Source organism: Leopardus geoffroyi, chromosome D1 (genome assembly GCF_018350155.1).
Source record: "Leopardus geoffroyi isolate Oge1 chromosome D1, O.geoffroyi_Oge1_pat1.0, whole genome shotgun sequence".
Taxonomy (NCBI): Eukaryota; Metazoa; Chordata; class Mammalia; order Carnivora; family Felidae; genus Leopardus; species Leopardus geoffroyi.
In genome coordinates, this window is record NC_059329.1 from 110,551,231 (window position 1) to 110,561,511 (window position 10,281).

General features: G+C 61.5%; 2 protein-coding genes across 3 annotated transcripts; one reads left to right on the plus strand and one right to left on the minus strand.

Moving 5' to 3' along the window:
* Positions 1 to 72: 72 nt before the first annotated feature.
* Positions 73 to 5,599, plus strand: NDUFV1 (NADH:ubiquinone oxidoreductase core subunit V1). The gene is made up of 10 exons (XM_045486081.1): positions 73 to 276; positions 1,360 to 1,442; positions 1,515 to 1,685; positions 2,413 to 2,596; positions 3,430 to 3,619; positions 4,020 to 4,232; positions 4,404 to 4,570; positions 4,887 to 4,968; positions 5,197 to 5,342; positions 5,446 to 5,599. The coding sequence occupies exons 1-10, from the start codon at positions 205 to 207 to the stop codon at positions 5,530 to 5,532; spliced, it is 1,395 nt and encodes a 464-aa protein (XP_045342037.1). The 5' UTR covers positions 73 to 204; the 3' UTR covers positions 5,533 to 5,599.
* Positions 5,600 to 5,986: 387 nt separating this feature from the next.
* LOC123602010 (double C2-like domain-containing protein gamma) lies at positions 5,987 to 10,251 on the minus strand. Of its 2 annotated transcripts, none has more exons than XM_045486082.1 (11): positions 9,856 to 10,249; positions 9,351 to 9,737; positions 9,092 to 9,171; positions 8,944 to 9,015; positions 8,618 to 8,727; positions 8,375 to 8,510; positions 8,195 to 8,248; positions 6,844 to 6,995; positions 6,668 to 6,749; positions 6,397 to 6,493; positions 5,987 to 6,299 (listed from the first exon to the last, which is right to left on the minus strand). In XM_045486082.1, exons 2-11 carry the CDS (start codon positions 9,598 to 9,600, stop codon positions 6,169 to 6,171), a joined length of 1,164 nt encoding a protein of 387 aa, XP_045342038.1. In that variant the 5' UTR covers positions 9,601 to 9,737; positions 9,856 to 10,249; the 3' UTR covers positions 5,987 to 6,168. The 2 variants fall into 2 exon arrangements, with proteins under 2 accessions (XP_045342038.1, XP_045342039.1); XM_045486083.1 differs by having other exon boundaries at positions 6,183 to 6,299; positions 6,397 to 6,477; positions 9,856 to 10,251.
* Between the last annotated feature and the right edge of the window lie 30 nt (positions 10,252 to 10,281).

Genomic DNA, 10,281 nt, shown 5'->3' on the forward strand with positions numbered 1-10,281 from the left:
ACATCTCCCAGCAGCCTCTCCGCCCTCCTGCGAGGGAGGGCGGCCGGGGGCGGGGCGAGAGCGGCGCAGGCGACCTTGGGCGCGCAGCCCGGGCCAGGGCGCGTGACGTTTTTCCTGTGCGCCGCCCAGCGCCTCGGTCGCGCCGGTTCTTCAGGCTCGGAACCGTGAAGGTGACAGTGGGAGGTGACTGAGCCGTCTCCCGCGATGCTGGCGGCACGGCGGCTGCTCAGCGGGTCGCTCCCTGCGCGGGTGTCTGTGCGTTTCAGCGGCGACACGGTGAGGCCCGGCCTGCCTCGGGCCAAGGGTGTCTGCGGGCCGGGTCTCTCTGTGCAGCGCCTCTGCGCCGGCCGTCCCTTGGGTCTGTAGTGCCTTCTAGAGAACCCTCCTCATTTCCCCAGCCCGACAGGAAGGTTGCCGCTCCGGCCTGGATGTAGAAGGGAACCGGCCCCAGTGGGAGGCTGACTCCCCCAGCTCTCCGGTTCCTTGGCTTGTCTTAGTTAACAACCGGGCGACATAGCGGGAAATTTTGCAGGTGGCGAAGCATCCCTGTCTCTTTGTTTCCGTGCCCGAGCTTTGTAGAGCTTGAAGGTGCCTCTGCCCCATTTTACAGATGCAGAAAAGCTTTGGAGAGGATGTGCCTCTCCTGACGCCCCATCTAGCGCTCTGCTCCTTGTAGTGCCCTTTAGGGGGTTGGGAGTCTGGAAGCCTGGTACCCTTAGCTCTCAGCTGAGGTGCTGACCCCTGGGTCATGTGGAATTCCAGACCCCGCCTTTCATCACTTTTATCCCAAGTGGGTCTCCCATCAGCTTTGTATCCCAGCCCCGGTGAAACGCTTCTTTTGCATCAGTGAACACATTTTGTTCCCAGCAGAGTTAGTTGTATAAGGCCTTGGTTTGACCAAATTTTGGGCCAGCAGGACAGCCGGGCAAATGAATGGACACTTCACACCGGGCTCAGGGAGTTCATGTGGCGCTGTGGTTCAGGTGTGGGCTTTGACCACCCACACATCTGAGTTCAGGTCCCAGCAGCTTTTGGTTGTGTGCCCTTCCATAAGTGCTGTTTGTTCTTGGCCTCAGTTTCCTCCCTTGTAAGATGGAGGAAATCATTCTTGTCTCCGGGTTATGAGGACGAAATGGGGTTGGGGTTGGAAAGTGCTTAGCCTGATGCCTGCTAAGCAGGAAGTGCTCACCAAAGTGAGGGTGGTAGCTGTGTTGCCACGAAGGGTTCTGAGGCTTCGGCCCTTACCCTCTCCTCAGCCCAGCCCCGTCTAATCACGGGGACCCGAGAATCTGTAACATCTGGCCTGGCCCTTTGTGACCGCAGAACTGGGTTGGGCCTCCTGACCCTTTGTGTCCTCAGACAGCACCCAAGAAAACCTCATTTGGCTCGCTGAAAGATGAAGACCGGATCTTCACCAACCTGTATGGCCGCCATGACTGGAGGTGAGATGCTGCCCTTAGCTCGGTGGTCCTGGAGCAGAGCCTCGCCTTCAACGTCTTCTCTGCTCTGTCCAGGCTGAAAGGTGCTCAGAGCCGAGGTGACTGGTACAAGACAAAGGAGATCTTGCTGAAGGGGCCTGACTGGATCCTGGGTGAGGTCAAGACATCCGGCTTGCGGGGCCGTGGCGGTGCTGGCTTCCCCACTGGCCTCAAGTGGAGCTTCATGAATAAGCCCTCAGATGGCAGGTGTGTGTAGGGAGGTAGAGATGGGGTTGCAGGAGAAACCTTGGGGGTGGCTGTGGCTTACCCGGGCCTTGGGGCTGTTTCCTTGGAAACTAAGAGTGAAGGAAACATCACCAGAGCTTAAGTAGGTGGGACTCTGTTCTCTCCGGGCTTCCTCAGGGGAGACTTGAGGGGTATAAGAATCAACACAAGATTTTGACTTAAGCAGACGCATTGGTCAATTCTGCCTTCTAATTATGTAGCCTTGGGCAGTCTCCTGGTTTCTTTGAACCTCAGTTTTCTTTTTTGTAAGTGGACGTTACATTGTGCAGGGATTAAAGAGAGTGTTCACAAAGCTTTTGCCCCTCACATTGGTCAGCACATAGAAAGCAAATGATAAATGTCAGCTATTTCACTTCCTTTTGGCCCCAGAGATATGGCAGAGGTTCAGGAAGGTTCTTTGTGACCAAGAGCAGAATTTGGGCTCTTAGGAAAGCACAAGGAGACGTTTGGACTGAGCAGAACAAAGACCTTTCCTGTGGTCTTAGCCACCCAAAGGCGTAATAGGCACTGAGCTCGATGTCATTGACTGTGAGCCAGCAGAGCCGCTAGGAATGTGTTGGGAGAACAGGGAGGGACTGGCTCTCGGAGGAGACATCTTTGAGGCCTCCTTGGGCGGAGTGGGGTGGCATGTAGCTGAAGGCCCAGCCCTGGTGGCCCTGTGGCCTTACGGATCTGCTGGAACCTACAGGCCCAAGTATCTAGTCGTGAACGCAGATGAAGGGGAGCCGGGCACCTGCAAGGACCGGGAGATCATTCGCCACGATCCCCACAAGCTGGTGGAAGGCTGCCTAGTTGGGGGCCGGGCCATGGGCGCCCGTGCTGCCTACATCTACATCCGAGGGGAATTCTACAACGAGGCCTCCAATCTGCAGGTGGGAAAGGGGAGGAGCCTCAGTAGGGGAGAGGGTGCGCTCACATGCTTGCTTCCTGGCATGGTTCTTAGATTGTAGCCCCTGATCTGTCTGGGCTCGACCCGGAAGAGTAGTTACCCCTGCTGCATGCATTGTTAACGGAACGTGGCCCCCAGAGCCTCCTCTGGGCTCTTTGGACATGTTCTGAAGCCTCAACTCGGGAGGCTTTCCGGGCTCTCTGATTCCTGGGGCAGGGGTGGGCTTACAGGCATTTTTCCTGCAGAAGGGCCAAGGGGTCATCTCAGCGGTTCTCAGCTCAGTGATGCCTGTAGTGACTGGTCCAGGGCCAGAGTCTCACACCTTTCTGTGAGGCTCCTGTATGGCAGCGACGAGGGAAACGGAAAGAGCACCTGGGACGGCGCCTGCCACATCGTAGCTTTGTGTATAAGTGTTATTACTACGTATTTACAAACAAACCCCTAGGGTCTTTTCCTTTCCTGCAGAAATAGGACTTGCTCATTGTGAAGAGAGGAAACTGCACACGTACACAACACGCAGAAAAACCTCCCACAGATCCACCACCTGTAGGAAAGCGCTTAGGAAAATTTTCATTATTCCCTTAGTCTTTCTTCTAAAAATGCACGTAGGTGAAGAGTTTGTTAAGTGTTGTTATTACAAAAGTAGCATAAACGTTGTAAAAATCCCACCCCTCTCCCACAGCATCCTCTGGTTATGTCCAAAGGGAGCTTTACCCCTGGGTTTTGGTGAACACGGGCTCAGTGGGCCTGTACCCCTCCCCAGCACACAGTGTTCCCAGGCTGGGGGGATGGTACCCTCACGCTTCTGTCCCACAGGTGGCCATCCGAGAGGCCTATGAGGCTGGTCTGATTGGCAAGAACGCCTGTGGCTCCGGCTACGATTTTGATGTGTTTGTTGTGCGTGGGGCCGGGGCCTACATCTGTGGGGAGGAGACGGCGCTCATTGAGTCCATCGAGGGCAAACAGGGCAAGCCCCGCCTGAAGCCGCCCTTCCCTGCTGATGTGGGTAAGACCCGGCCCGGTCCTGGGCCTTGTGCTGCATCCTGTGGAACCTCATCTGGCTTCAGGTCCCCATTGGTCATTCTTAGGGGATTTCTGAGTTCCTTCTGGACTGGGGGCCAGACACAGAGTAGGGTGGGTGACAACATAGAGGTTCCATCTGTAGTCCCTCACCCTGTCCCAGTCCCCAGGTCCTCTCTAGCCCCCCAGGGACTAAGAGTAGAGGGGTGAAAAGGCAATGCAGCGCCTGCTAGAGTTTGGGGTCCAGAGGGGGATGGGAATGACCAAAGGGTGAAGGGGGGCTGTGCCACAGAGCACGACCCTGGGACAGACCCCACTGCTGGGAAACCTGATCTACCCTGTCCCCACCCTCTGGCAGCCACTGGTCTCATCCCATTCCTTTACAGGAGTGTTTGGCTGCCCCACAACCGTGGCCAACGTGGAGACGGTGGCTGTGTCCCCCACCATCTGCCGTCGTGGGGGTGCGTGGTTTGCCAGCTTTGGTCGTGAGCGCAACTCGGGCACCAAACTGTTCAATATCTCTGGCCACGTCAACCACCCTTGTACTGTGGAGGAAGAGATGTCTGTACCACTGAAGGAACTGATTGAAAAGCATGCAGGTGAGCCAAGGGGCCAACCGGGGCCAGAGTGGGGCAGGATGTCCATGAAGAGAGCCAGGGTGGGAGGCCACGCTGGGCGGGGGCCGACAGAGGGCCTGGGCTCAGGACTACTCAGGTGTGGCGGTCCCAGCCCTGACCATCCATCCTTTTGGGGATGGACCGGGGCCCCAGGGGGTGTCACAGGTGGCTGGGACAACCTCCTTGCTGTGATCCCCGGCGGCTCATCCACACCACTGATCCCCAAGTCCGTGTGTGAGACGGTGCTGATGGACTTTGACGCGCTGGTGCAGGCGCAGACGGGCCTGGGCACGGCTGCTGTGATTGTCATGGACCGCTCGGTAAGGGCTGCCCACGCTCCCCACCCAGTCCCTGCCTCGTGTCCACCCGGTCAGTACTCCTCCCTGGATCCCAGCTCTTGGATCCCAGTTCATGTGACCGGAGATACAGTCAGGTGGGAGAGAATTCCCCTGGAGAGAGTGCCCAGAGAGGGGTCTGGGCAGTGCCGCATGCCCAGGGACAGTGGAGGAGGTGGCCAGAATGCTGCTGGAATTGGGGAGGGGGTTTGCCGGAATTGGGGTGGGGGGACGGGGAGCTGCTCTGGGCGGGCTGAGGCTCTGGCCCCGGGTGACTCGTCACTGTCTCTTGTCACCCCAGACGGATATTGTGAAAGCTATCGCCCGCCTTATCGAGTTCTACAAGCACGAGAGCTGTGGCCAGTGCACCCCATGCCGCGAGGGTATGCACCCTGGGCAGGGCGGGGGCTTCCTCTGAGGCTCACCCTAGGCCTGGGTCAGGCGCAGGACGGAGGTTGGTTGGGCTCCAGACACTCAGTGTGCAGCTGCTGCTTCCCAGCCGGCTCTGGCCTCTCCCGGCCCCACCCTCTCTGTGGCCTGCACCCCTCGAGGGCCACAGGGGTGCACCCTGGCTGGCGTCATCAGGCCCTCTCTTGCTGCCACGGCTGCAGGTGTGGACTGGATGAACAAGGTGATGGCCCGCTTCGTGAAGGGGGATGCCCGGCCGGCCGAGATCGACTCCCTCTGGGAGATCAGCAAGCAGATAGAGGGCCATACCATCTGCGCCCTGGGTGATGGAGCCGCCTGGCCTGTGCAGGTACTCCCTGCCCTGCCGTGGGGCACTAGGGTGGGGGTGCCGAGAGCCTAGGGCGTTGGGATTTTCAGCTCCGCTTCACACGGTGCCCCCTCCCCTCCCCCAGGGCCTGATCCGCCACTTCCGGCCAGAGCTCGAGGAGCGGATGCAGAGGTTCGCCCAGCAGCACCAGGCCGGGCAAGCTGCCTCCTGATCCCGCTGCCCTGGGCTGACGTCTCTCTGTCCAGATGGCTGGACAATAAAGCGAGTGCTGCCCGGTCTCCTGCTGCGTCTTTTCTGTGGTCTTTCTCGTCGCTCTGCCACTGCGGCCCATTACTCGGGGAGGTCTGTGTCCCAGAGGGGGAGGCTTCCCATACGCCACGTGGGTCTCTTGTGGGGAGCGGGGATAGGTCAGCTCACGGTCATGTCATGAACCCACAGCTTGGCTTCCGGTGGGTCAGCCTGCCCTAGACCATCCTGAGCGCCCATACCTCAGTGCAGATGGCAGGGCGGGGGCGGGGGTGGGGCCTTCCCAGCGTGATGAGCGGGAAGCGGGGGCCTGGGGTCCAGCCCTGGGCCTGGCCCTCCACGGGCATCCGGAGGATGGGAGCGAGAACGGGGCCCAGTCTGCCCGGTGAGGCAACGGACAGCGAAGGGAACAGGCTCTGTCTGGCCTGGTTTGGAAGTTTATTCTTCATGGTTGGCAGAGGGGTGAACTTGGACGCAGGGGTAAGGGAGCAAACAGTTTGACGTGGGGCTGGGCACGGTGGGTGAGGCAGCTCCAGGTCCTCCCGGCTCTGTGGGTCCGTTTGGGGGAGGGTGGTGAGCGGGGCCGGGCCGGGTACCCCTTCTAGTCGCTGAGCTGGGGGGGCACACCGTCCAGCGGGTGCCACAGCTCCAGTCGGCAGTCACTGCGGCCCAGGCACTCACACCAGTGCCGCTGGCGTTCCCCGCTGGCGTGGCTACTCAGCTGCACCCCGCCTGGGTTGGGGAGCAGAAGTCAGGAGCCACGTCGGAACCCGCTGCCCCCCCTCCCACCGCCCCCCCCGCCACCCCGCTCCCCTGCATTCTCACTCACCAATGAAGTCGTCAGCTGTGCCCAGGTCATAGTCCCATACAGACACTAGCAGTGTCTTCTGGGCCAGCTCCTCCCTTGGGCCTGCATAAAAGAATTCCTGCAGGGGAGGGGGCAGAAATGCAGGAAGGGGGGCGCCTTGGGTCCTTTACAGGTTCAGACACAGGCTCAGGCAGGTGAGGTCAGGTGGGACCTGCGCTTTCTGACTGAGGCAGAACGCTGACCTTCCCCGCCCCGGGGCAGCCGGGACCGCCTCCACTGGACCCCGGCCTACCTCATTGAACTCGGGGTTCAGGGTCTTTTTCCGAACACTGGTCTTGTATTTACGTCTCTTCCCCACGTTTGGATGCAGGAAACTGGTTGGGAAGGATGGGGTCAGGTTAGGGATGGCCCTGGAGAGGGGCTCCGGGGAGCCCCCACGGCCCGCCTACCTGTCCCCCCTTCACTCACAGGCGGACGAAGGGGTCCGAATAGCCATTGGCATCCATGGGGGCAAGGTGGGCACAGCGCAGGACACCCACCAGCAAGCCGCCCTGCCGAGAGCTGTAGCACAGCGACAGCAGGATGCGCCCGCGCTCGTCCCCTGCTGCCTCCGTCTCCTCCTGCGGGGTAGGCTGTGGTCAGCCAACTGCAGCCCAGAGCCCACCCACCCACCGGTGTTAGCCCGGATGTGACAACTCGAGCTGGCTGCAAAGCAATCGAGGACCGACAACTTCATGTCATGAGTTTCCCAAAACAGTCACTGGCCCGGTGCCCTGGACGGGAACTTTCCGGTCAGCTGTACCCTCCAGGGCCTGAGAAGGCGAGGGGCTTGCTCAGGCCACGTGACTGGTGAGCACAGGGCGTCTTCGTCACGGAGGGGAAGGGTGCTGGTGTCTGAAGGCCACAAACATGCAAGGAGCTTCCCGAGTGGCGTCTCACTAAGCGCCCATCACCACCCTCCCCCTGTGTCACCGAAGCAGCTCCGAGAGGCCGTGCTCCTCTACCTGACGACATACAGGTCACTAAAGCTACAAAAACCACCCTCTTCACCCCCCACCACCCAGGGGACCAGATTCTGAATGTCCTTTGCCACCCTCAGCCCCTGGTGCTTGCAAAGGGCTTGGGAGGATGTTCAGGAAGAACGCGCTTCTCCCATACCTCACGGAGGATTCCGATTACAGAAAGCCCAGCCACCTTTCTCACCGGCTCCTCAGTAAGGGAGGGTTCGGTAAGCACCTGCCATGCGCAGCGGTGCGGCCGCGTGTGGGGTCTGGGACAGGAAGTGCCCGTCTCGGGGTGTCTGCCCCACCTGGGTAGGACTTGCCAGCCTGGCCTGGGCTAAGTGGCAGGCGCGGCAACTTGTGGCTCCACCAGGGGGCAGGGCAGTAGCGTGTGGCCCTTCCATCCGCGGGGAGCGGAGCCGGAGCGGAGCGGGAGGTCTTTGGTCGTTGGCGTGGGGCCCCCTGCAAGCACCTCTGCCTGCTGACAAGAGCTTATCTAGGGCTACAAGCCCCAGGAGTGGCGTCCACAATGCCCTATCCTGCTGTCCATTCTCTCCTGGACCTTGACCTGCCCTCCCAACTTGGGCTATGGGTGGATCCCATCAGCTTCAGCCTCTGCTTCAAGCCGGGCTTTATCTCTGCCCCCTGAGGGCCTTGATTGTCCCAGTGCCCAATAGCTGCTCTGGGCTGCCTTGGTGGAGAGGGGTGGGGGGAAGGGGAGGAGTCACACCCCTGCCCAGCCACTGGGGCCTGGCTGTTCCCTAGGGCTATGGGGCCTAGGGCCTCCCATCCCTGCTTGGTCCCTCCGTCCTACCCACCTCCTCATACAGGGACATGCCACGGGCGGTGTCCAGACTCTTGGGCCTCTTGGTCTGAAAGAGCAGAGAGCTTGGTCACCTTGGCCAGACACCGCCCAGGGTCTCCCTCCTTGTCCCCTTTCCAGCTTCCCCACCACAAGGATGCTGATCCCCACCCCAATCTGTGTCAGCCCCACTCACCAGCTTCCGCTTCTCCAGACACACATCGAAGCTCCTGGCTCGGTTGGGCACCAGCTTCCTCAGGGGCACCCGCAGCTCCCCCAGGGGAGGCGCCCCCCGCCTTCGCCGCAGTCGCGGGTCCTCACACACACACAGCCTGCGGGGGCCGCCCGGGTCAAACCTGGCCGAGCAAGCCCCGCCCCGCCCCCCCCCCCCCCACCTCGGCCCTGCCCCCTCGAAGCCCAGGCCCGGCCCTGTCCTCACCGCAGTGTCTTTCGCCCAGCATCCTGGCGGGTGAAGCCGTGATAGGTGAGCGTCTCCTCCCAGACGGGCCCCCTTGTGCCCCGAACTGTGCGAGTCCGCAGCTGGCTGGCCTAGGGGCCAGGGAGGGGGGATCAGGACCTCCTTGGGTCTCAGGGGCCCACCCTGGCTCACCTGCCTGGCGGGCCCCCAGTTGCACATCCCTACAATGGGGAGCTCCATGCCTGATGTCCAGGCTTTGGGGGGGCAGGGCACTGCAGGGCCAGGTGGGTGTTCCAGGCTGGGGTGCGGCCAAAGAGCATCAGTAGGGGTCTGGGTCTCGCCCTCACCTTGCTGGCTCCTGGCAGCAGATTGGCTTTGACATAGGTGTCCACAGAGCCTGAGGCTGGTGGCTTGAGACCCTAAGAAGAGACCACGAATGTGGGGCAGGTCTGTGGCCCAGGCCCTCCGCCCGTAGACCCTTGCCCTCATCCTCACCTTGGCCCGGTGAGCCGTGCAGTGCAGGGCGCTGTTGTCCGCATCGAAAAGAAGCGTGAACTCGAGGGTGCCCAGGGCAGCTAACCGGAGGTGGTAGGCAGGGTCAGCTCCTGCCTCCACCCCCTCCCCACCCCCCACCCCCCAAATGGCACTATGCCTCCCGCCCTGCCCCTCCCTGGTCAGATGCCTGGGAGGCCCCAAACCCTACCCTGGCTGGGCTGGGCCAGGAGCGTTCCCCTTGTCCCCTGTCCCCACTCACTGCTGTCATCTGAATCTCCCTCTGGCTCTGGGTCGGCCCGCTGCCGGGGTGCAGAGCGAATGGCAGGGATCGCTGCAGGGTGTGGGTCTGGGGCGCTTAGAGTGTGCTTAGCGAAGGGGTAGAAGTGTGGGAAATAGTCGGAAATGAGGCGGATGGGCCGGATGGGGCCGGGGCTCACGTCGATGGCCATGTGCTCATGCACGTTCACCCGCTGTGGCCGCCCCCGGCTCCCTGCTGCTGCGCCCGCCATGGGGGCTTGGACGTGGGGGCGGGGACTCAGAGAAGCCCCCACGAACTGGAGACGGGGGGAACGCAGCGGGCCAAGGAGCCAGGGTGAAGAGGCATCCCTGAGGGCGTGGGGGGGGAGTCTTGGGTGGCAGCCAGGACCTGAGGACAGAAGGACAGAATGCAGGGTCCAAGTAGGTGGGGTGGGGGAGAAGTGGGGGGGCTCTGGCCCGAAGGAGGACGCCTGTGGGCTGGCGGTCAGGCCGGCTGGGCTACTCACCACTCCGTGAGCTCGTCCACTTGGTTTGGTTCGCGGAGTATAAGCCAGACTGAGAGGACCCTTGAGCAAGACGGTGAGCAAAGAGCCTCCCAGAAGCGGTGAGGGAGGGGGAAGGGGCGGGGTCAGAGCCATCTCCTGGGCTCAGGAGGCTGGCACTTCTCTGCCCTCAACCCCAGGGGTCCCTTGGGGCTCAGCCTCCCTCCTTCCTCCTTCCCCCTTCACACCATCAGTTATTTTTTACCACCGTCATGCGCCCTGCTCTCATCTGAGGAGTCTGGAGGGCCAGAGGTGACACAGGGGGTGTGAAGTGTGAGGGGCAATGGGAGGGGCTTGTGAAGGGAGGGATAGGTGAGGAGGGAGGGATGGATGCAGGGGGAGGCGTGTAGGAGTGGGTAGCAGTGTGGGGGACACTTTGGGAGGGGTGGA

Excerpts from the sequence above, each read along its gene's own strand:
- NDUFV1 (XM_045486081.1), top strand. The coding sequence starts at position 205 with ATGCTGGCGGCACGGCGGCTGCTCAGCGGGTCGCTCCCTGCGCGGGTG. Across the intron at positions 1,686-2,412 it reads AATAAGCCCTCAGATGGCAG|GCCCAAGTATCTAGTCGTGA; the intron begins GTGTGTGTAGGG and ends TGGAACCTACAG. Across the intron at positions 4,969-5,196 it reads GTGCACCCCATGCCGCGAGG|GTGTGGACTGGATGAACAAG; the intron begins GTATGCACCCTG and ends CCACGGCTGCAG.
- LOC123602010 (XM_045486082.1), bottom strand. The coding sequence starts at position 9,600 with ATGGCGGGCGCAGCAGCAGGGAGCCGGGGGCGGCCACAGCGGGTGAAC. Across the intron at positions 8,511-8,617 it reads GCTGGGCGAAAGACACTGCG|GCTGTGTGTGTGTGAGGACC; the intron begins GTGAGGACAGGG and ends CGGCCCCCGCAG. Across the intron at positions 6,750-6,843 it reads TCGGACCCCTTCGTCCGCCT|TTTCCTGCATCCAAACGTGG; the intron begins GTGAGTGAAGGG and ends CTTCCCAACCAG.